The sequence below is a fragment of the Dama dama genome, chromosome 10, assembly GCF_033118175.1.
Source record: "Dama dama isolate Ldn47 chromosome 10, ASM3311817v1, whole genome shotgun sequence".
NCBI lineage: Eukaryota > Metazoa > Chordata > Mammalia > Artiodactyla > Cervidae > Dama > Dama dama.
Genome location: NC_083690.1, coordinates 28845546 through 28870571, shown reverse-complemented (window position 1 = coordinate 28870571; position 25026 = coordinate 28845546). Strand labels below are relative to the sequence as shown.

Genomic DNA, 25026 nt, shown 5'->3' with positions numbered 1-25026 from the left:
TCCAAAATATACAAACAGCTCATACAACTCAACAACAACAACAACAAAAGAACAAATAACCCAATTGAAAAATAGAAGACCTAAATAGACAAGAAGACATACAGATGGCCAACAGGCACAGGAAAAGATGCTCAATATCACTAATTATTAGAGAAACGCAAATCAAAACTACAATGAGATAACACTTCATACTGGTCAGAATGGCCATCAATAAAGTTTACAAATAACAAATGCTAGACCACTGAAATGTTGTGAAGTAATTAGCCTTCAACTAAAAAAAAAAAAAAAAAAAATGCTAGAGAGGGTGTGCAGAAAAGGGAAACCTCCTACACTACTGGTGGGAATGTAAGCTGGTGCAGTCAGTATGGGAAACAGTTATAAAGGTTCCTCAACTAAAACCAGTTGCCCCATGATCCAGCAGTTCTACTCCTGGGGGGCTTCCCTGGTGGCTCAGCGGTAAAGAATCCACCTGCAAATATGTAAACACAAGTTCAATCCAGGAAGATCCCACATGCCATGGAGCACAACTATTGAGCCTGTGTTCTAGTGCCCAGGAGGTGCAATTGCTGAGCCCACATACCACAACTACTGAAGCCCACACACCCTAGAGCCTGTGGAATCTAAAATATGACACAAATGAACCTATATATGAAGAAGAAAGACAGAGAACAGACTTGCAGTTGCCAAGGGGGAGAGGAAGTGGGGGAAGGATGGAGTGGGAGTCTGAGGTTAGCAGATGCAAATTGCTGACTGGATAAATAACAAGGTCCTACTGATCCACTGATAAAAAATCCATCCACTAATGCAGAAGACACAGGTTTGATCCCTGGGTTGGGAAGATCCCCTGGAGGAGGAAATGGGAACCTATTCCAGTATTCTTGCCTGGGAAATCCCATGGACAGAGGACCCTGACAGTCCATGGGGTCAAGAAGAGTCAGATACAACTTAGCAACTGAGCACACATGCACACACTGGATAGCACCGGAAACTTTATTCAATACCTTCTGATAAACCATAACAGAAAAGAATATAAAAAAGGAAGTATATATGCATAATTGAATCACTTTGCTATACAGTAGAAATTAATACAACATTGTAAATCAACTATACTTCAATTAAAAATTTTTTTAATTTTTAAAAGGCATCAGTGAGCTCTGGCAGAGAAGGCAATGGCACCCCACTCCAGTACTCTTTTGCCGGGGAAATCGCATGGATGGAGGAGACTGGTAGGCTTCAGTCCACGGGGTTGCTAAGAGTCGGACACGACTGAGAGACTTCACTTTTACTTTTCACTTTCATGCACTGGAGAAGGCAATGGCAACCCACTCCAACGTTCTTGCCTGAAGAATCCCAGGGATGGGGGAGCCTGGTGGGCTACCGTCTATGGGGTCGCACAGAGTCGGACACAACTGAAGCGATTTAGCAGCAGCAGCAGCAGTGAGCTCTGGAACAATTTCAAACAATCTCACATATTTATAGTCGGGGCCGTCAAAAGAGAAGAGAAAAAATATATATCTGAAGAAATAATGTACAAGTTTTCCCACACTGTATAGAAACTAGAAAATCCAGATTCAAAAAGTTCAACAGACTCCAAGTAGAAATTACCAATTTCAGGAATAACAGTTTTCACAGATCATAACAGATTCAACAGATATAAAAAATGACAATTTAAAAAAAAATGACAATAAAGGAATGCTATAAAAAATTTATGCCTATAGATTCAAGAATTGATAAAAAATGGACAAACTCCTGAAAGACACAAAACATATTCAAGAAAAAATTATTTAAATAACATTTATCTTTTAAGGGCTTCCCTCATAGCTCAGTTGGTAAAGAATTCACCTGCAATGTGGGAGACTTGGGTTCGATCCCTGGGTTGGGAAGATCCCCTGGAGAAGAGAAAGGCTACCCACTCCAGTATTCTGGCCTAGAGAATTCCATGGTCGCACAGAGTCAGACATGACTGAGCAACTTTCACTTTCTATCTTTTAAAGAAATTGATGCCTACTCACAAAATATATTAGTAAAACCACAGAACACAAAGGAAGATGAGATCTTAAAATGGTCATGGAAATGTCATATAAAAAAAGAACTGGAAAAAAAAAACTGACCATTAGACTGACAGCAGATTTCTCAAGAGCAACAACTGCAACTAGTGGACAGTGGAATAATACCTTCAAAGTACTAAGAGAAAATTACTGCCAACCCAGACTGAATCGAACAAAAATAATCTTCCGAAAATTAAAGACTTTTTCAAATAAAACTTAGAAACATTAAAATCCTTAGAATAAGAGAAAAATCATTGGAACACCTGATGCACAAATATAAGCAGCAAAAACTGAACAAAACCCCATCTTTTAGGCAAAAAATAATGGGAAAAGGGAGCACTGGGGTCTGAAGAATACAGGAAACATCTGTATTATTCTTAAGTTTTCTCTCATCTCTTTCCCCTCATGGTGACACCCAACATGCAGAAACGCACAGCGATGGTGCAAGCAGCTAAAACTGAGAGAAAGTCATACTTCAGGCCAGAATAACAAGAAATGCAGCCCCTGGGAACCAGCTAGTATGTGTGTGGGGGTGGGGGTGGTAGGAAATCAAAGGAAAGAGAGAGCCAGGGAACGTGTCCCATAATTTTGCACATGAATTAGCACAACTTCCAACTCACACCTGGGAGAGACTGAAGGAAGCACAGCAAAGGCTTTGAGAATTAAACTATGAAATAAACTGCCACCGATGCTCCAAACTCACAAATGATTGATGCTAAGTCACTTTAGTCGTGTCCAACTCTGTGCAACCCCATAGACGACAGCCCACCAGGCTCCCCCGTCCCTAGGATTCTCCAGGCCAGAACACTGGAGTGGGTTGCCATTTCCTTCTCCAATGTATGAACGTGAAAAGTGAAAGTGAAGTTGCTCATTCGTGTCCAACTCTTAGCGACCGCATGGACTGCAGCCTACCAGGCTCCCCTGTCCACAGGATTTTCCAGGCAAGAGTACCGAAGTGGGTTGCCATTGCCTTCTCCTCAGAAATGATTGGTCAGTGACAAAACCCAAAGCAGTATAGCAAAGTCTGAAAAGTAATATGATACTGGAAACACTATTCATAGAAGGAGACACAAACTTGTGGTTTAGAAACTAACCAGATTGATTACTCAACAAAACAAAACAAATCTTCATTCACCAGAGGATTTTAGCAGGACTCAGAGGCTCAAAACCCAACTCCAAAAATTACTCAGATACACAGAACCAAGAAAATGTGATCCAATAATAACAGAAAAGACAATCAAAAGATGCAGAGAACAGGAGGGAACACTCTCTAAGTAATTTTTAAGGCTAGCAGTATGATATAAGGAAACTGAAACCTCAACCTCAGATTGAAACTTGAACCCACAGGCTGAGACTTGAACCCAGCCAAACCCCAGATTAGGGTTTTTTAACTAGACTCACTCACCTGGTGTCAGGCCTTACTGAGGTTCAAGTTCTATATGTCTCAGTGCAAAAGAAATTCAGTGAGAGGCAAAGTGATAGAGAAGGAGTAGATTTATTAATTAAGGATGCTTGTGAGGGATACAAGTGGGTAGACAAGGGGGCTCTGGCCTGAGAAATTAAGTGAGTTATATGTTCACAGTCAAAGAAAGTGGGGATGGGGAGAGGACTACCTTCTTCCTCATTCTATGAGTAGACATTAGGCTTATATCACTAGCTCCTCCTTCACATCAGGCAGGAGACTGACCCTATAAGGTCAAACCAGGACTGCCGTGGTGCTTATTCAAATCACCAGAAGGGTGGTAACATATACTAAAATACGTTAAATCATCTCAGGTTTCATTATAATGAGGGTCTTCTACTTTGGAATGTCATCTTTCCCTTATATTCCTGTCCTTGGTTCTAAGGATCATTATCTTGCTAGACTTGACTAGCAGGATGCAGGCCTCATTTTTTTAACTTAATGGTCTGAGGCATATCTCATGCTTTCATTGATAAAAGCTTTATAGTTAAACTGTTAGCTGCTCAGTCATGTCTGACTCTTTGCAACCCCATGGACTATAGCCCATCAGGCTCCTCTATCCATGGGATTCTCCAGGCAAGAATACTGGAGTGGGTAGCCATTCCCTTCTCCAGGGAATCTTCCCAACCCAGGGATCGAACCCTGGTCTCCTGCATTGCAGGCAGATTCTTTACTGTTGGAGCTACAGGAAAATCCCTTATTTTGGACAGGGATATCCCAAATTTCCCTAAAGTTCCCTCTCTATCTATAATCCCCTAGTGGGATTTCTAAAACTACCTGTGTACCTACTCTATCCCTATCAAAACCAGACAAAGAGCGTAAGAATAATAAAAACTATAGGTCAGTATCACTCATGAAATAGATGTAAGAATTCTAAACTAAAATTAGCATATCAAATCCAGCACTAATTAGATAATTAGTGTTCCTCTAAGTTGAAGCTTTACCAGAAATTCAAGGTTAAATCAACATTACAAAATGTATTAATGTAACTTACATAGTAGCTTCAAGAAGGGAAAAAAATCATATAACTACTTCAATCAAATAACCTCTATGGTAGGCTACTTCTAAATGGCTCCCAATTATTCACACAGAGTCATTTAAACAAATTAAAGGTGTGCGTCACAGGTCTTCTCAATTTAACAATAAGGCCCTCTAGGAAGCTTAAGCACATCATCCCTTAGGCATCTCAGCAGGAGTCCAAAGCAAAGAAGAATTTATCTCAGAGATTTGTGGGGAAAACTATTATCCAATGGAATGAACCCCAGTAAGATTTACAGAGGACTCACACAGTTTTTGAGAAGTTTATCAGCAGCAACATTGCCAACTTGGACTGAAAGACACAGAAGCAGTACAAAATGAAAACACACATTGGATTTCCAGAATTCTTCTGGCAGGAAGTAGTCTGATAAAACTACACAGCTACAAAATATGTGCTATCTTTCATGAAAAAGAAATGATCAGTCAAGAGCCCAAAGGGCAGAGCTGAGAGACCTGGAAAATAATTCCTAGAATTATTTATATTCGGAGACCTAATCAAAGAATGTCTAACATTTTCCCAGATGGATTTCAGAATTGATATGAACCAGTGATACCTTGGCAACCCACTCCAGTATTCTTGCCTGGAGAATCCCTGGACAGAGGAGCCTGGCAGGCCACAGTCCATGGGGTCGCAGAGTCAGACATGACTGAGCAACTAAACCACCACCAGCAGTGATACCTTACTCCAATACTTTGGCCACCTGATGCGAACAACAGACTCATCTGAAAAGACCCTGATGATGGGAAAGATTGAAGGCAGGAAGAGAAGTGGACGACAGAGGATGAGATGGCTGGATGGCATCACTGATTGAATGGACATGAGTTTGAGGAAACTCCAGGAGTTGGTGATGGACAGGGAGGCCTGGCGTACTGCAGTCCACGGGTTCACAAAGAGTCGGACACGACTGAGCGACTGAACAGTGATACCTTTTCCTCTTCCCCCATTTAGCTTCATTTTAAATAAGAAGGTCTACTATCTTATGCCTGTTCCACTATTTTATACTGGCATTGGGGGCGGGGTGGGGATATAACTTGTATCTTTAGACGTATCTTCAGATTGAAAGCTACTGTATTCAAGGATCTGTATTTAGTAAGGAACTACACCCAGAAGCCTCATCCAAAACTCGACCTGATTTAGATGGGAAGATGAAGGACTCTGAGTTTGTAACAGGATGAGAATTTTGAGACTTGGTGAGGGGGAAAGTATATTTTGCATATGAGTCATTGGCAACCAGAGGGCAAACTGGGTAACTTCTTCTAAAATGATTCCCAACTCCAGATATTCCTTTGTGTAATCCCCTCCTCTTGATTGTGGCTGGGCCTAGAGACTTGCTTCTAATGAATATGGCAAAGATGATAGGATGTTATTTGCAAGATTAGGTTAAGAAGATGTGAATTCTGTCTTGCTCACTCTCCTTGACTCTTTTCATTTGCTTGCTCTGATGAAGTCAGCTGCTGTGTTAGTAACCATAGAGAGAAAGCTTCATGGCAAGGAAGCGAGGTCCTCCATCCAACACCCATGAGGAACTGAATCCTGCCCAAAACCACATGAGCTTGGAATCCGTCCCTTACCAGTTAACCTTGACTGCAGCCTGTAAGAGATTCTGAGTATGAGACTCAGCTAAGACAAGCCCATATTATCAACCCACCAAAACTGTGACAAAATACACATTTGCTATTTTAAGCAAACACTAAAGTCGCTATATTTTTAGGAACTTCCAGGTTGGTGAATATATCCACATGCGGAGGGCAGAGTATCCTTATATCATGGGGCCAGAAGCTCCTGTTTTGGGACCCTTCCAGACCTCACCCTATGTACTTCTTCATCTGTATCCTTTCTAAGAATGGCTCTAGATTTTCCTTCTTAAAAGCAACCTTTTAAGTGGGAATAAAAGAGAACTACCAATAACCAATGAAAATATAAGGTGCTCAAATTCATTAACAGAGAATTACAAACTGAAATTTCAATGAAGTACCATTTACTTTACTCAATTAGAAAAATTAAAAAGGCAGGCTGTATTCTATAGTACATTAAATAAGAAGGTTTGATTTTTTTTTTTTTAAAGCCATGTTGATGAGGATATAGATTCCTGGGGATTTTTATATTGACAGTAGCAGTGTAAGCTACTGTGACCTCTTTGGGAAACAATTTGGCATTACCTAGTGAAGCTGAATACAAATATCCTCCATGGTCCAGCGATCCTATGCTTAGCTGTGCATTTTAGAGAAACTCTTGAAGAGGAAGAACCTTAAAAAAATGTACGTAGCTCTAAACCAAAACAACTCAAATGGTCATCAATAGTATAAATAATTGGATCTATTATTATTAATTGATTATATCAGAATAGTACTATGGCCATAAAAACAAATTAAAAATAGTTATATACCTCAGAAAGATAAATCTCAAGATAATGTTAAAAGAAAACAAAAATGGACAGAAGAAAACAGACTATGATCCCATTTATCTGAAGTTCACAAATAGGAAAACTAAACAAACAAAAGGGGAAAAACATGACAATAACAGATGATCACCATCAAGTAGTTTCAAATATTGCTACTGTAAAGCCAATCTGCCCTGTCAGTATCCCGCGAAGAGTTGTTCAATCAGGTGCCCATTTTGCTTCATTCATGAGTTAAGACTAACTCTACACTAAAAAACTTATAGAGAATGTGTGGTAACAAAAGCTTATGAAGCACTTGGTACTGGACTAGGTACCATGCTAGGTGTTTCACATGCATTTTTTTGTTTTTTTGACAGAGCATAAGCATTTAATAATAATTTTTAAATATATACTATAACATTTATGCCAGGGCCTGTACTAAAGGCTTTACAGTAATTTTAATTTAATCCTTACAACAGTTCTATGAAGTACATACTATAACCACCATCCACAATGGGTACGGTTATTATCATCTTGATTATAATAATAATAATAAAGATAACAGGTAACACTTTTTGCCACACTGTGCAGTTTGTGAGATCTTAGTGCCCTGACCAGGGATTGAACCCAAGCTCTTAGCAGTGAAAGTACAGAGTCCTAACCACTGGACCGCCAGGGAATTCCCAGTAGGTAACATTTTTGATCACCTACTAATGCCAGGCACTGGGCTAAGACTTTATAGTCACCTAATTTAGTCTTCAGGACAACCTTAATGGATATTGTTTCCATCTCCATTTCCAGGATAAGAAAACTAATGGGGAAGATGAGGTAACTAAGAATAAGCAAAATCAAGTAACTCACTCAAGGTCATACAACTAATAAAGGGTAGAGCTAGGATTTGGACCTTTGTCTGACTGTTTAGCCACTTTCACAGTCCTTATTTTATTTAATATTCATAAGCCCTGTAATGTAAATATAACACAGAGATTAAGAGCACAGTTTCTAAAGATGGAGAGACATGAATCCATATCCTCTTTCTACTATGTTTCAACTGCGGAACTAAGGACAAGCTCCTCAACCTCTCTGAGAGGAATAGGCCTTTCATCTATAAAATGGAGGTTTTTAAAGTATCCGCGGGTAATGGTAAAAGGGTAAATATGAAAACTGAGATAAAGCATATGTAAATAGTGTTGTATTTACATACTGAAATATCACATAGTAATGGAAAAAGAATGAACTATTGCTATGTAAAATAGTATAGGTGAATCCAAATATTACATGAAAAAATCCAGGAACAAGATAGTAAATAGACATGATAGCATTTATATCAAGCTCAAAAACAAGCAAGACTGTTTTTGAACTTCATATGCAACCTCATCACCTCTGGTGAAAGAGACTGAAACAGTGGTTACTTTGAGGTTGAGGAGGATATTGACTAGGAAGGAGCATACAGGAGTCTCCTAAATGCCAGTAATTTTTAAAATATCTTTATATGTATGGTGAGAACACAAGTGTATAGAGATGTAAGTATTCATCAAATTGAACACTGAATATTTGTAATTTACTATATATCTTAATTAAAAAAAAAACTCATAGTGGCAAGAATCTTGGAATAGGCATTGAAAGTTCTAGTTCAGCCATGTGTGATTCTTGACAAAGAAAAAAACTTCACAGGGTCTGCATTCCATATATTACAGCTAAATAAGGTCTCTTCCCCTTCTAAAATTCACTGACTCAAAATTCCTATGAATTTCCTTGGCCACACCATGAGGCATGCAAGATTTTAGTTCCCCAACGAGGGATCGAACTCGTGCGTCCCTATAGTAGAAAGTCAAAAGTCTTAACCACTGGACTGCCAGAGAAGTCCCTGCAAAATTATTTTCTCCTGAATTTCCACAGAAATTTAACTTCAGCCAATCTCTTTACTCCCTACTTGAAGAGATGGGGGGTGTTAAAAGGCTTATTTTATATTAATAGATGGAACAAACATCAGAATTTCTGGGCCAACATATAAGCATACAGAATAAAATGCTTACCTAGAAATACAGATGATTAGAAACAAGTTATGGTCTATTATATGGAAAGAACAATAAACTGTGATGACAGGAGCTAAAACTGTAATTTTTTTTATCAATGTTAATAACCTGGAGCCACTAGAGTGATGATACCTAATAATTTATAGTCAGTAACTGAAAGCTAGCTGCAGAAAAGTAGCTGTTCCTTTCAGATTATCCATATGAGGAAGCAATGTTTACTGTACAAGTTCTACACTTGAAAAAAATCAAGAAGACATTCCTTGAAGGGGCAAGTAGGACACAAGAGGGAAGTTCACTGCTTTTTCTTTATTTTACAGGGGATATATATTACTTTTATAAGTGGAAAGATAAAAAACAAGTGTTAAAGTCAACTTTTCTTCATGATGAGATGCTACCTGAATTTAACAGTACTTTTTATATCATTATGTCCCTATTTGATGTGTATGTCATCAAGTTAGGTTATCAGATCAAGTCAAGCCAATCTAGTCATCACTTTATGAGAAAAGAAGAAAAACGCAATGATTTTAGAAGTATTTTAATTCAAGGAACTTCTAGTATGGATTATGGATTAAACTTCTAAATTTCAGTGATTCTCTAACCTTTTGTAAAACTCAAGGGAAGATGTAGCCATCAGATGACAAAAGAAAACACTAGATGCAATAAAATGCCATGGACAAAAGTACCAGCTCATTTAGACCAAAGCACAGATTCCTATTCTGGCCCTGCCAGCTAAATTTGAGTAAATCATTTTGATCTTTCTGACTCAGACCTCTTCCCTATAAAATGAAGGGACTGAGTTAGATAATTTTAATCTTTATTTTTCCTCTCACTAAAATGCTCTATATAATTGGAATTTACTATCTATGGGCGTCTCTGGTGGCTCAGATGGTAAAGAATCTGCCTGCAATGCAGGAGACCCAGGTTCGATCCCGGGGTCAGGAAGATCCCCTGGAGAAGGAAATGGCAACGCACTCTAGTATTCTTGCCTAGAGAATTCCAGGGACAGAAGAGCCTCATGGACTACAGTCCATGGGGTCACAGAAAGTCAGACATGACTGAGCAACTAACACTTTCACTTTCAATATGGTAGATGCTTTTCTTCATATTGACCATACTCCACACAAAAGTCAACTATCCTTATTAACAAAAATATCTGAAAATTAAATATCAGAAACCATTACATTTGAATGATGGACTTGAAAGTCTGCCACACTTTTACTGCTATAAACTGGGTTTGCCTCCATTTTTGCCTCCATCAAGTACATAAAAAGGATAATTCATAAATTTAAAAATGAATTAAGTAAATGAAAATGTAATGAACCAGTTAGAGAATTTTTTAAGAACTCATTGATGAAGCTCTCTCTATTCCAGGAAAAAGGGCTATAGTTTACACACACACACCTTTATTAGCTGAATATAGGGTCAAATAAAAAACAAAAAATCTACTCACTTTGACAGAGATACTCCCCCAGCTTTTCCAATCATCTCTTCATGGTGTAATACTGAGTGGTTCCAAGGAATTTGGAGGAACTTTAAGACTGTTCTCATCCACCGTTCTGGATGTAAGACAAGTTGCTCATAGTGAACTAACATGCATTTTTTATAGCCAACCTCCATACACTGGTTATACATGGTCTCGATGGCACGATTCCACTTGGTCAAACAGTCCCTATAGCTGTTCAGGTCAAATCCAGCTATGGTCACTTTTCGAGAAATCATTGAATGCACTGATGCCCGGCCATCTCGGACCATCAAGAGAAATTTGGCATTGGGGAATAACCTAGCAAGGTAAGTTAAGGATTTCAGGGCAAAAGGATCTTTATTACATAAATAAGGGGCTGGCTCCCCATGCTTCACAATGATTTCTAGTAAGAAGGCCTGCATGGCAGAATCCAGCACTTCATCGGTGACACCAGCCTCATCCAAGCGTATTTTCTCCTTACTCGACCGTGACCATATCTGCTTCAGAGCCAGGATTCGAGGAATGACCCTGGTTTCCTCTCCACAGCGAATATCAGGGTGTGCATCTAGCATGGCCCTCATGAGCGTGGTTCCACTCCGTGGCACACCTCCAATAAATATTAAAGGCATATCTTTGTGATAGGCAAAGGTTTTATTGGCTTTGATGTCCAGGACAGTTCGCACAGTGGTCTTTATGTTCTCCAGTTTGAGGGGCTGGCTACGTTCTTCTATTCGGTGATGGCATTCCATGGCGTGTTGGCCCAAGTAAAATACAGTCACTGAACTAATCACCAGACATGCCAATAGTAAATTCTGCTTCAGTTTTCCAACCATCTTGATGTGATTATCTTGCTATTAAACAGATATTTTGCTCCAAATGATTTTCAGAAAACATTCAGGCCATGGACAGTCTACTTCAGAAAGATGACCAACATCTAATAGGAGAAGGAAAAAGTTATTTTACCATCACACTGAGATTGTTGACAAATTAATCATCAGTTATCACCATTACATTTGAGCTAGAAAGAAGCTGAAGCAGTCTTAAATACACTGATATTCTTAGAATACAAGCATATATAAATGAAAGCAAAAATAAATCAACATTTCTAATTAGAAATAGCTTTTCAAAAAAAAAAAAGAAATAGCTTTTCTTTATGTAACAATACTGAAGCTACAAACATTGCACAGAATGGAAAAATAAATAAAATTATTTCTAGTCAGTCAAGTAAATGTTCAATATTCCCAAGTATGTTTTGAGTCTAACCCAAGGTTCATCTCTGACAGTCAGAGCTGCTTCATCCCCAAGAATTCATTATCTCCACATTCTACTTTAAAGAGAAATTACAGAAGAAATATACAACTTCCAAATTTTCAACACAGATTCAGTTTATTCATTCTATAAAGTATTTATTTAGATAATAGTCCAGATACTTGGGTTTGGCTGAGGATAAACTTTGAAAAGGACAGCAGTGCAATGACCCCTGCTCTCAGGAAACATAGTCTCATGGGCAGACAGATATACAATGACAGTAAAATGTGATCAGTGCCTTAATAGAAATAAGCAAAGGAGACCATGGGAGTATAATGAAAAAGCACACAAAGCATGCCTCAGGAAGCTGCAAAAGCCTTATATAAAACAAAAGGAAACACTACACTAAGCAACAGAAATTTGTGTGCAAAAGCACAATGGCAAGACAGAACACAGCAATTAGGTGCCAAGAAGTCGTTCAGAAGAGCTAGTATAGGGTGCAAAGAAAACTGCGTGTGTCTGTGATCTAGCCTTCAGAAGAATAGATAAGATCTGGGCACAAAGAATATTCTAAACTGAAGATACACCATGACCAAAGAAACAGACACATAAAAGCAGAGACATACATGTTAGACACATAAACTATGCGCATGTAAATTTAACCTGAACTTCAGAGAGCAAGCGTGGTACTTAATTTTATCTGTCAACTTTGCTAGGCTATGGTGCCCAGTGTTTGGTCAAACACCAGTCTAATGTTTCTGTGAAGGTTTTTTTCTTTTTTTAAATTACTAATAAATCTAACAGATTGAACTGTGAGTAAAGTAGGTTATCCTACAAAACATAGGTGGGCCTCATCCAACAACTGAAGTCCTTAAGAGAAAAGACACATTTCCTGAAGAGAAGGGAGATTTTCCTCAAGACAACAACACAGAAACTCTGAGTTTCCAGCCTGCTGCCCTGAAGAATTTACACTCAAGGCTAACATCACCTCTTACCTGCCAGACTGCTGTATGGATTTTAGAAATGCCAGTGCCATAATCACATTCCTTAAAAACTCTTAGTTATACACATACACACACACACACACACACACACACACACACACCCCTAAAAGATGATGTTGTTAAGAGTGCAGCACTCAATATGCCAGCAAATTTGGAAAACTCAGCAGGGGCCACAAGACTGGAAAAGGTCAGTTTTCATTCCAATCCCAAAGAAAGGCAATGCCAAAGAAATGTTCAAATTATTGTACAACTGCACTCGTTTCACATGCTAGCAAAATTATACTCAAAATCCTTCAAGCTAGGATTCAGCAGTATGTGAATCAAGAACTTCCAGATGTACAAGCCGGATTTAGAAAAGGCAGAGGAACCAGAGATCAAATTGCCAACATCCACTGGATCATAGAAAAAGCAAGCAAATTCCAAAAATACATCTACTTCTGCTTCATTGACTACGCTAAAGCCGTTGACTGTGTGTATCACAACAAACTGTGGAAAATTCTTAAAGAGATGGGAATACCAGACCACCTTACCTGCCTCCTGAGAAACCCGTAAGCAGGACAAGAAACAACAGTTAGAACTCGACATGGAACAACGGACTGGTTTAAAATTGGGAAAGGAGTACATCAAGGCTGTGTATTGTCACCCTGCTTATTTAACTTATACGCAGAGCATATCATGAGAAACGCTGGGCTGGATGACTCACAAGCTGGAATCTGCCGAGAGAAATATCAACAGCCTCAGATATGCAGATGGTACCCCTTTACTGGCAGAAAGCGAAGAGGAATTAAAGAGCCTTTTGATGAAAGTGAAAGAGGAAAGTGAAAAAGCTAGCTTAAAACTCAACATTCAAAAACTGAAGATCATGGCACCCGGTCCTATCACTTCACAGCAAATAGATGGAGAAAAAGTGGAAACAGTGACAGATTTTATTTTCTTGGGCTCCAAAATCACTGTGGATGGTGACTACAGCCACAAAATTAAAAGACGCTTGCTCCTTGGAAGAAAAGCTATGACAAATCTAGATAGCATATTAAAAAGCAGAGACATCACTTTGCCAACAAAGATCCCTATAGTCAAAGTTATGGTTTTCCCAGTAGTCATGAACATATGTGAGAGTTGGACCATAAAGAAAGCTGAGCACCAAAGAATTGATGCCTTTGGACTGTGGTGTTGGAAAAGACTCTTGAGAGTCCCTTGGACTGCAAGGAGAGCAAACCAGTCAATCCTAAAGGAAATCAGTCCTGAATATTCACTGAAAGGACTGATGCTGAAGGTCCAACACTCCGGCCACCTGATGCAAAGAGCCGACTCATGGAAAAGACCCTGATGCTGGGAAAGATTGAGTGCAAGAGGAGAAGGGGGCGACAGAGGATGAGATAGTTGGATAGCATCACCAACTCAATGGACATGAGTTTGAGTAAACTCGGGGAGATAGAGAAGGACAGGGAAGTCTGGCTTGCTGCAGTTCAAGGGGCCGCAAAGAGTCGGACACAACTTGGCGAATGAACAACAACAACAATCCTGACTGGAGTACACCTGGGGAAATTACTAACTATACTGGAAAAAGAATACCTTCTGAGAAGCAGGACTTCTAGCTATGAACCAATGAGAAGGTAGGCCAATTCTTGCTCCTTGTTGCCCCCTCCCCCATCCCCGGGCCGCAAAAGCAAATTATAAAACAGGATGAAACTGACCAAAGAAATACAACAACCAAAGAAGCATTTATGTTTTAAAAACTGCTCAACACTGAGTAAGAACAGTGAGAACCTCTGGTACTTGTGCCCGACTACTCCCACCCCACATTCATCCACTCAGCAGGTGCAGAGGTTCGGCAGAGTAGGACAAGGCAAAACAAACTACAAGGCCGAGAGTCTTTGCTGCTGGAATCAATGGAGATCGCTCAGGCTGAATGGGAGTGTAATGCACATGCCCCACTGTGCTGCCAGTGTGACGCTTCCAGCCAGCAGGTGTGCAAGGAGGGAGAAAAGCTTGAGTAGGTTGAGGCTGTAGCTCATAAGCCTGTTTGCCACAACTACTGAGTCCACTCACTGCAGCCACTGAAGCTGGCTCACCTAAAGCCCATGCTCCACAACAAGAGAAGTCACCACAATAAGAAGCCCACACATCACAACAAAGAGTAACCCCTGCTTGCCACAACCCGAGAAAGCCCAAGCAGAGCAATGAAGATCCAGCACAGCCAAAAATAAATAAAAGTCTTTTTAAAATGAAAAGACTGCAAAGAAAAAATTAAGATAATTGGTAGCAATATAGCACTGAAATATCTATGCAGAAAACTGTATCCATAACTTAGAAGGCACACTTCAGATGTTACACCAGTATTTAACTTAAAAGGGAGTAAGTGGAAAGGAAAGCAAATAATGGAGAGAAAAGGTAGTAATATAAAGAATGGAAAATTAAGATTCAACCTGAGGAAAATAACATTTTGGCTGAAGAAACTAAAACTATATCACAAGCACAAAGGGGAAAAAACTCTTTCTGAAATAAAAAAAAAAAAAAGACATTAGTCTATACATGTGAGGACCTACCTTTCCAGAAAAACAAATGACAATAAACTCAATCTGGAAACATCCTGGCAATTTCAGATACAATGATTTTAAATTTCAAATACAGTTCAACTTCAAATGTGAATGAAACAGTTCTGCAGGCTTCCAAACAGAAAAAGAAAATAAAGCCAAAGGACCAAATAACAAGGTAGCATTAGATGTCTCTACAACATTAAATGTTTATTCTCTGGTTTTCTTGTAAGATACCTTTCCTTATTTTTCAATAAGTGAACATGTATTACCTAAGTGGGAAAAGAAAAATAAATATTTTAAAAATAATTGGAATAGCCTTCTTAAAAATTGATAGGTAAAAATCTGAAGAATGAGTAGGAATTAGGTCAAGAATGCTAACAAGAGCATTCTAAGCAAAAGTAAATGGATACACAGAAGTCCTGCAATGGAAAGGCATTTTTCAAGCTTTCAAGGAGCAGGCTAAGGCTTAAGCAAGACAGAAAATGAATAAGAAATGAAACTGGAAAGATGGGCACGGGTCAGATCTTATGAGTCAGGGACTTCCCTGGTGGTCCAGTGGTTAAGAATCCATCTTTCAATGCAGGAGACACAAGTTTGATCCCTAGTCAGGGAACTAAAATTCCACATGCCGTGGGGCAACTAAGCCCACGTGCTGCAGCTAGAGAGCCTACATACCACAACTAGAGAGTCCACCCACTCCTGAGTCTGTGTGCCACAATCAAAGATCCTGCATATCACAATTAAGACCTCAATAAATGGATAAATATTTTGAAAAATAAAAAAATCTTGTGGATCAGGTTAGGGATATAAAATTTTATCATAGATACCATCAGATATGACTCATATAAAGATTCTAAGCAGGGAGTTACTTAATTCTATTTAGGTTTATATGATCTCACTCTGGCCAAAACTATTTTAAAAAACAAAGTTGTAAGATTCACAATTCCAACTTCAAAACTTACTACAGGGACTTCCCTGGCAGTCCAGAGTTAAGACTGCTTCCACTGCAGAGGGTGCAGGTTCGACCTCTGGCCAGGGAAACTAGGAGCCCACATGCCGTGCAGTGCAGAGAAAAAATTAAAACCAAAACATAAAACTTACTACAAAATGACAGTAATGAAGTTAATGCAATACTGGCATTAAAAAACAGGCATACAAAACAAACAAACAAACAAACAAAAAACAGGCATACAGATGACTGGAAGTCCAGAAACAAACCACTAGATTCATGGTTGACTAACTTTTGACAAGGATGCCAAGATAACTAAGTGAGGAAAGAGTACTCTTCAACAACTGACACTGGGACAACTGGATATCCACATGTAAAGGAAGGAAGCTGAACACCTATTCACAAAAATTAACTCAAAATGAGCTAGAGATCTAAATGGAAGAGCCAAAACGATAAAATTCTTACACAAAAACAGAAGTGCAAATTTTTGTGACCTTTTGTTAGGCCATAGTTTCTTAGCTACAACACCAAAAGTACAAAAGAGACAAAGAAAGAATAGATAAACTAGACTTCATAAAAATTTGAAACATTTGTACTTCAAAGGACAATATCCTAAAAGTGAGAGACAAACCAAAAACTTGGAGAAGATATATGCAAATCACATCTCCAATAAGGGACTTGCATGCAGAAAATAAAAAGAGCTTACAATTCCTCAATAAGGACAAATAACCCAGTAAAAAATGGACAAAAACTCTAAACAGATGCTTCTCCAAAGAAGGTATACAAATAGTTAACTAGCACATGAAAAAATGTTCAACAATGTTAGTCTTAGGAAAATGCAAATCAATACCAAAATGGGATACCACTTTAAACCCACTAAAATGGAAACAATAAAAAAAAACACAGACAGTAACAAATGAAGATGTGGAGAAACTGAAACACTCATATAATGCCAGTGGGTGGGACTGTAAATTGGTGAGGGCATAGTCACTTTAGAAGACAGAAAGGCAGTTCCTCAGAAAATTAAACATAGAGTTACCATCAGTTCAGTTCAGTTCAGCCGCTCAGTCGTGTCTGACTCTTTGCAACCCCATGAATCGCAGCACGCCAGGCCTCCCTGTCCATCACCAACTCCCGGAGTTTACTCAAACTCATGTTCATCAAGTCGGTGATGCCATCCAGCCATCTCATCCTCTGTCGTCCCCTTCTCCTCCTGCCCCCAATCCCTCCCAGCATCAGGGTCTTTTCCAATGAGTCAACTTTTCGCATGAGGTGGCCAAAGTACTGGAGTTTCAGCTTCAGCATCAGTCCTTCCAATGAGCACCCAGGACTGATCTCCTTTAGGATGGACTGGTTGGATCTCCTTGCAGTCCAAGAGTTACCATACCATCCAGCAATTCCACCCAAGAGAACTGAATACATGTGTCCACAAAAAGAACTTGTACACAAATGTTCATGGCATCATTATTCATCACCAAAAAGTAGCAACAACCCAAATGTCCATCAGCTGATAAATGAGTAAATAATATATGGTACATCCATGCAATAGAGTATTATTCAGTCATAAAAAGGAGTACTGATACATGTTACAATTTGGATGAACCTTAAAAACATTATGCTAACCGACTAAAGAAGCTCATAAAAGATCACATATTATATGATCTCATTTATACAAAATATGCAGAAAAGGCAAACTCCTAGAGACAAAAATTAGCAGTTTCCTGGGGCTGAGGGGAAAAGGAAGATGGAAGTGACAAACATGTGGTTTCTTTTTGGGGTGATGAAAGTGTTCTAAACCCAGGTTGTGGGAAAATTTATGGTATGTAGATTACATCTCAATAATACTTCTTAGAAAAAAAAAAGACTACAACTTATTAGGATGGCTCAAATAGAAAATTCTGACAGACAACATCAAGTGCTACCAAAGATAAGGAACAACTCGTTCTCACACATTGCACAATGGTACGTCCAATATGAAAAAGAATCTGGTGGAGTCAAATGACGTATCTGGGGAAAGAATCTAAAAAAGAGTGGATATATGCATAACTGAGTCACTCTTCTGTACAGCAGAAACTAACACAACATTGTAGATCAACAATACTCCAATAAAAATTAAAGAAAAAAGAGTCTGGCAGAGTCTAGTAAATGTAAACATATACTTATCATACAACCTAACAAGTGCTCTCCTGAGTTCTATAGAAATGAAACCTACATTTCAGCTTGAGGCTCGAGAATGCTCAGTAGTTGTGGTGTCTGGGCTTAGTTGTTCCGTGGTATGTGAGATCTTCCTAGACCAGGGATCGAACCTGTCCCCTGCATTGGCAGGTGGATCCTTAACCACTGGACCACCAGGGAAGTCCTTCTACTCTGAATTTTTAAAAGAGGAATTGTTAGGTCAAAGGGTGTAAGATGTGCTTGATTTTAAAACTTTTAATACATATTTTATTTACCTCTTTCTCATTACCCTACATTCAAATCTGACAAAAATTGTGCCAGCTCTCCCTTCAAAATATAGTCAGAATCCCACCACTTAACACTTCAACTAGGACCATCCGGATTCTCTACTGGGATTTCTGAAAGCTGCCCTTATTTCTACTCCTGCCCCCCAAAGTCTGTTCTCAACTCAACAGCCAAAGAGATCTTTCCAAAACTTAAGTCATAACATGTCAAGCCTACACTCAACACCTGGTATTATTTTTCAAAATGGTCTTGAAAAGGTTTATTTGAAGACATCCAACACTAAATCTCATGTTAAATTCCTCTGTCTCGTTCTACTGATTCTGTCAATAGTCATCAAAAGCACCGATGGAAGTCAGGCTTACTAACACTATTCCAAAACAGTAGTTTGCTGTTCAAAGTGAAATAATAGAGGCTTCTTCACAATAGAGGCTTAATAAAAACTCAAATAAAGGCAACTTCCTCTTCACTAAGGGACACTTTGCGGTAAAGAAAACCCTGCCTTGTACCCCAGCATGTGTCCTCACAACTTGATGGTTGAGTCAATTAACATAATTTGAGGTGATTTTTTTTCAAGTCTTCATTTCTGTTGTATTTTAAATTGAACACTGTCTTCCCCAACACACCTAGGGGGAAAAAGTATGTTCTGTCTCCCCTTTCAAATGTTCAAAAGCAAGTAAGACAGTAGGCAAAGGCCTTGTTAAGAGACACGGAAAAGGAAAAGAAGAGGATTCTTGGCTTCCCCAGAAATATTCTCATTACTTCTCACTAAGTTTATGAAGCCTAAGTTCCTTTCTTTAGATGTTTCTTGACTTGAAGAATCATAGAGCATGAGTGCTAAAAGGGGCCTTTACATCATTTGGTCCAAGGCCCAAGTAGCACATTCTTCTCTCTACCTTTTTAAATCTTATGTGTTCTTCAAAGGTCATTCTTCATTTATTGGGTATATTTTACTTACTCTAAAAGATTTTATTTTATTTTATTTTATTTATTTATTTATTTATTTTTTTACTCCAAAAGATTTTAAAGTCCTGAAGCTCAGGAACCTTGACTAAGTCCCATCCCCTACCACAGCATGCTTCACAGAGCTTGAGGTCACAGTGTACACTGAGCCTTCAGAAAGCATCAATAAACTACTCAGACCAAGAAGAAAACATCTACAGAAAAGAGACTCTGCAGAGCTTGAGGCCTCTACTCATACCTCGATACTGATTCTTCTCAATCTCTGGAAAAAAGCAGCTCTATAATTTAAGAAGAAAGTACAGTACAAGCTTGTCTGATAATTACCATTACATATTTGATCACTGTCCACCTGCATATGCATACACATGCATGCATACACTGGCCTCTTTCCATTTCCTAAAGTCCACATCACTGTATTTTCAGACAAGGAGGCTCAACATTTTCTCAACTGGGACATTTACAAAGCTGAGGCTGAGCTAGAAGGAAACATGAGAAAGTTCAGTCTCATTTTTATCTCCAGGAGGAAGAAAAAGCACAGCAACAGACATATCTGAAAAATTACTATTAACAAGAATTCTCTTTCCCAGAAAGCCAAATGAAAGACTTCCAGAAATAAAGTTCTAGAGAAAAAGAAAAGGCTGACATTATACTTCCATACTTGGATCACTGTAAATTTTATAAAGATTTCTAAGCAAACAGTTTCAGTCAACAAACATAGGGATTTAAGAGACTGGTAGTCAGCAGACCATGCCCAACACTCGGTACATACACACAGGCCCAGGAACATGTACTCATGAGCACATTCTTTACACTCTGCCTTTAAAATCTGGAAAGTAGCCATGTGCTACATACAAAGATATGCTGGGTAGATTTTCCAGAAAAAGATAAATTATAGGAATGCAACAATCCCCTAAACACTTTCTTTCCTTTGTTAATCATTAGCTTCTTGCTTTCCATGCTCATTCATGCCAACCAATGTGGCAAACAGCAACAGCCAATGCTACCTTACCTTCTGTCCAAAGTCCAGTCCAGAGATGGTTTCTCTATTTGCTTCCAGCTTTTTAGCAAAAGGAAAAATTCATGTGTTTGAACTTGATGATTAGTAAGTATCCAGGGGTTAATTTGAATGAGTTTTGTCATTCAGCAGAAACTTCAAATAAGCCCACTGCTATAAAACCAATCTTTATGTCAGCTCATGATGAGAGTACCAATACAGGAACATCTTTTTCCAGCCACCCCCTGGGGACTGGCACGAAAACAAACAGTAAGAAGACTACAGTATACACAACTGATCATCTCTGGGAGTCTACTGGGACTTGGGAGTGTACTGGGATTTTGGTTTCAATAAACCCCATGGCCAGGAGGGAAAAAGCTGGACCTAATGCCTAGGACACAAATGGAGACAAGAGCACACGTTAAACTCAAGCATGGCATTTCTAAAGTTCAAATTCAATGAAATGATGTCTGGGAATTACTTCAAAAATATCTGAAGGCAGATGTGTGGGAAGGAGAGAAATTAGATGACTACAAATTAATCACTGTTGAAGCTGAGCGATGGGTACTTGAGGGCTCAACATAATGTATTTCTGCATATGTTTGAAAAATTTTATAATAGAAGAGTTAAATGAAATAAAACAAAATAAAAAGTTCAAGTAACCAAGTTCTAACTTTCTCAGACATATAAATCAGAGGGCCATGGCAGGCTAACCATTCCTATTCTAGATTCTTCACTTATGTTTACTGTCTTTTTAAGTCACCCATGAGAGAGAACACAAAGAAAAAACAAATCTGCTCAAACTACACACTCTCATTCAGTTATTCAATTGGGCAATCTTCCCACCAACCTCTCAAGCTTAGACTAGGAAACTATTCAAGTAACTACAATAGGAAAAATAGAAAAGAAGATGCCACTGAAATAATATAAAGGCAGCCTAGTATATTAGTCAGAAGACTTGGGCTCTAATCTGAAATTCATTTTATCTTAGCCATATGGAACTAGATAAATCATTGAGCATCAAGTTCCTCATTCATAAAACAGGGATAATGATAAACTCTTTTCCACATGTAAATAGAGTAGAAAGTATAAGAAGTAATACCAAAGAGAAAATGAAAAGATAAAGGAACATCCGCAAGTTCTCTTTTCTTTCCCAGTGCTGCTGTGACCATCAGGTGAACAACAGTGAAAGGACCTCTAAAAAACACAGGCCTGTGGCACTCTTCATACACTGGCTTCTGCTCATCCCCTAATTTCATGTCTTGGCACTCCCCCCACGAAGCCTGCCCCTTTCAGGACCACCCGCATCCACACCAGGCCCTCCACATACACCTGGCCTCTGCTCACGCTGCCGCCTCCTGCGTCAAGCCCTATTCTCTTTCGTACATGCCTCCTCAGTGCTCTTTACTCATCCCCCTTCCCCTCAAAGTCAATTCCTCCCTCTTCTGTAACCTCAAGCCTTGGTAAAAACACATTGGTTTGCACACTCATGCACTGTATTGTGGTCAGTTTCCCCCCACTAAACTATAAGCTCCTTTAGAGCACAAATTAAAACCCATTCATCGCTCATGCAGCAGGTGCATTATTATCAAATAAAATATAAAGGAATTTATAGATGAATAAGCACTAGTGAAATCTTCTTTCTTAAATCTCCTTAAAATGCCTACAGAGTCATCTGAAAGAAAGCAAATGTTCAACAAATAATGTCAAAAATGAAACCAGGAACTACAAATAAACAAAACCAAAGTAATCTGGAGGCCATGAAACAATTTTGCAATCCCAGTCATTATTCCAACTGAGTTTTTTCAGTTGAATCTACAAAATTCATAGCAGATGGGAAAAACAACTTTCCCAAGACTTTGGAAAGAAACATACAGCTATTAAGGTGATAGCAAAAATATTTTAACTGTTATGATACTAATATTAATCAATGGAACAAAATAGAAAGCCTCAAAAAACAGCCACAACTACGTACATAAGTTTTTAAACCAGTCACAAAACATTATTTAACTTATGGCATTGGTTTTTCTGGGGTTTCCCTTGTAGCTCAGTTGGTAAAGAATCTGCCTTCAATGAAGGAGACCCAGGTTTGATTCCTGGGTAGGGAAGATCCTCTGGAGAAGGAAATGGCAACCCACTCCAGTATTCCTGCCTGGAGAACCCAACGGACAGAGGAGCCTGGCAGGCTACAGTCCACGGGGTTGCAAGAGTTGGACACAACTTAGCAACTAAACCACCACCACCATTGGTTTTTCCAGTAGTCATATACAGATGTGAGAGCTGGACCACAAAGAAGGCCAAGCACCAAAGAGCTGATTCTTTCAAACTGGAAAAGTGCTAGAGAAGGCTCTTGAGAGTCTCTTTGACTGCAAGGAGAGCAAACCAGTCAATCCTAAAGGAAATCAACCCTGAATATTCACTAGAAGGACTACTGCTGAAGCTCCAATACTTTGGCCACCTGATGCGAAGAGCCAATTTGTTGGAAAAGACCGTGATGCTTGGAAAGATTGAAGGAGAAGCCAGCAGCAGAGGATGAGATGTATCACCAACTCAATGAACATGAATTTGAGCAAACTCCAGGAGACAGTGGAGGACAGAGGAGCCTGGCATGCTCCAGTCCATAGGGTCACAAAGAGTCAGAACACAACCTAGTGACCGAACAACAAAGAACAATTGGGTTCCCTCAACCACACTCCTACACTCACCCAGCTTCAACTATGGCCGCCCCCTATTTATTTTCTGATGCCTCACAAATCTATATGCAGCCAAAACTTCTATGCTAAATCCCAAGAACCGACCATTCAAAAACCAAGGGATAAACTCTATCTGGATATTCCACTGGGCCTGTCAAATTCAAAGAATACCAAATGGAACATATTTTCTCTGGTAAATCAATCCTCCTCTTCAGTTTTCTCTACTGGTAAATGAACCACTTCCTCCCAGATGCACAAGCTAAAAATCTGGGAGCCTTTTTGTAGCTTCTTCCTTAATCTCTTCATACACAGCAGGTAAAGTCCTGTCAATTCTTCCTCCTTTATAGCTCTTGAATCTTCTCTTCTCCCTTTCCTTCCCTTGCTGGTATGGCTTTAATTCTCACCCTCATCTTATTCTCAAAGATAACGCCACAGCCTACTGACTAGTACTCTATGACTTCCTTTAATCAGTTCATTCACCATCCTGTTTCAGGAGAGATCTCTCTAAAATGTAAATAAACTTATGACACTCCCCTGCTTAAAACTCTTCAATGGCTTTCTACTTCTTTCAGAAAAAAATCCTCACCATAACATAAGGCCCTTCATGATCTAGTCCTTACCTGCCCCTCAGCCTCTGCTTTTACTACTCCACATCATCAACACCCCTAACACACACACACATACTCTCTCTCTCACCCAATGCTGCCTTCATCTTGAAAAACCTGAAGCACCACTTAACGACTCCCACTCATCCTTCAATATTCAGTTTCAATACTATCTCTTCTAGGAAGCTTTCCTGACAGCTCTCTGCTTCATATGACACAGGTGTCCTTCCCAGTGTCCTTGTACTTAACCATATCTTATTTCTTCTTATGTAATTTGTCTTTTTTCAGTAGATTGTGAACTCCTTGAAAGTAGGGACTTTTGAATGAGTTAATGGATTCTTGATTGCCAATAAGTTAATATAACCAGATTCTATGAGTGTAATTAGTTGTAAAGATACAGACTACATCTTTATCCTACCTGCATATTGAGCATCAATAAATAAGTATTGCGTGAACCCACTAAACTCTTTTTCTCACTAAAATCCCAGACAGCTAACACTTCACTATAATTACACTATAATTAGAATATTGATCGGTCTTTCTTTCTGATTCCAGTGTGAAAATATGGTTTGACTATATTCAGAAAGACTAAAGTACAAAGTTCACTTCTTGTTTTTCCCCCTCTGGCCCTTGCTCTTCTAATCCACTTTCTTTATTGATCAGTCTACTTCATCTGCCTCTATCATTTCACACTCTCATTGATGAATAAATCAGAATCTTACTTTTTTTGGTACTCTCTCAGTCTCACTGCAACAAACCAGAAGATAAAGTAACACTTCTGTCCCAGAACCATTTTACATACAAGGAAACTGAAGCTCAGAAAGAATAAGGAACTCATTTAACATATCAATACCTGGCAAACCAAGCTGGAACCCAGGTCTGGCTCTAAAACTATGATGACAAACTCCATGGTGCTTCCTGAGGCTTAGCATGAACAAAAAGCAACACAGGCAACATGAATATGCAAATGAAGTGAACTTAAAACTCTGGCAGTGTTATAAGGCTTTCATTAGCCTATGGTTTAAAAAATGCACCTAGCTTTTGAATTATCCTATTTCAGTCATCTCAGATCTAATTAGAATGATAGAAGAAAACTAAATCCATATATGCGTTTTGCTTTATTTGCATAAATGAATACCATGCATTTTT

At 39.0% G+C, this 25026-nt stretch overlaps 1 protein-coding gene across 1 annotated transcript in view; it reads right to left on the bottom strand.

Moving 5' to 3' along the window:
* The window catches only part of TPST1 (tyrosylprotein sulfotransferase 1), a 104815-nt gene that overhangs the window by 63356 nt on the left and 16433 nt on the right, over nucleotides 1–25026 (bottom strand). The window contains exon 2 of the mRNA XM_061153349.1: nucleotides 10416–11361. Within this exon, the coding sequence (XP_061009332.1) occupies nucleotides 10416–11260 (845 nt within the window). The 5' untranslated portion in view covers nucleotides 11261–11361. The remainder of the gene's footprint in view (nucleotides 1–10415; nucleotides 11362–25026) is intronic.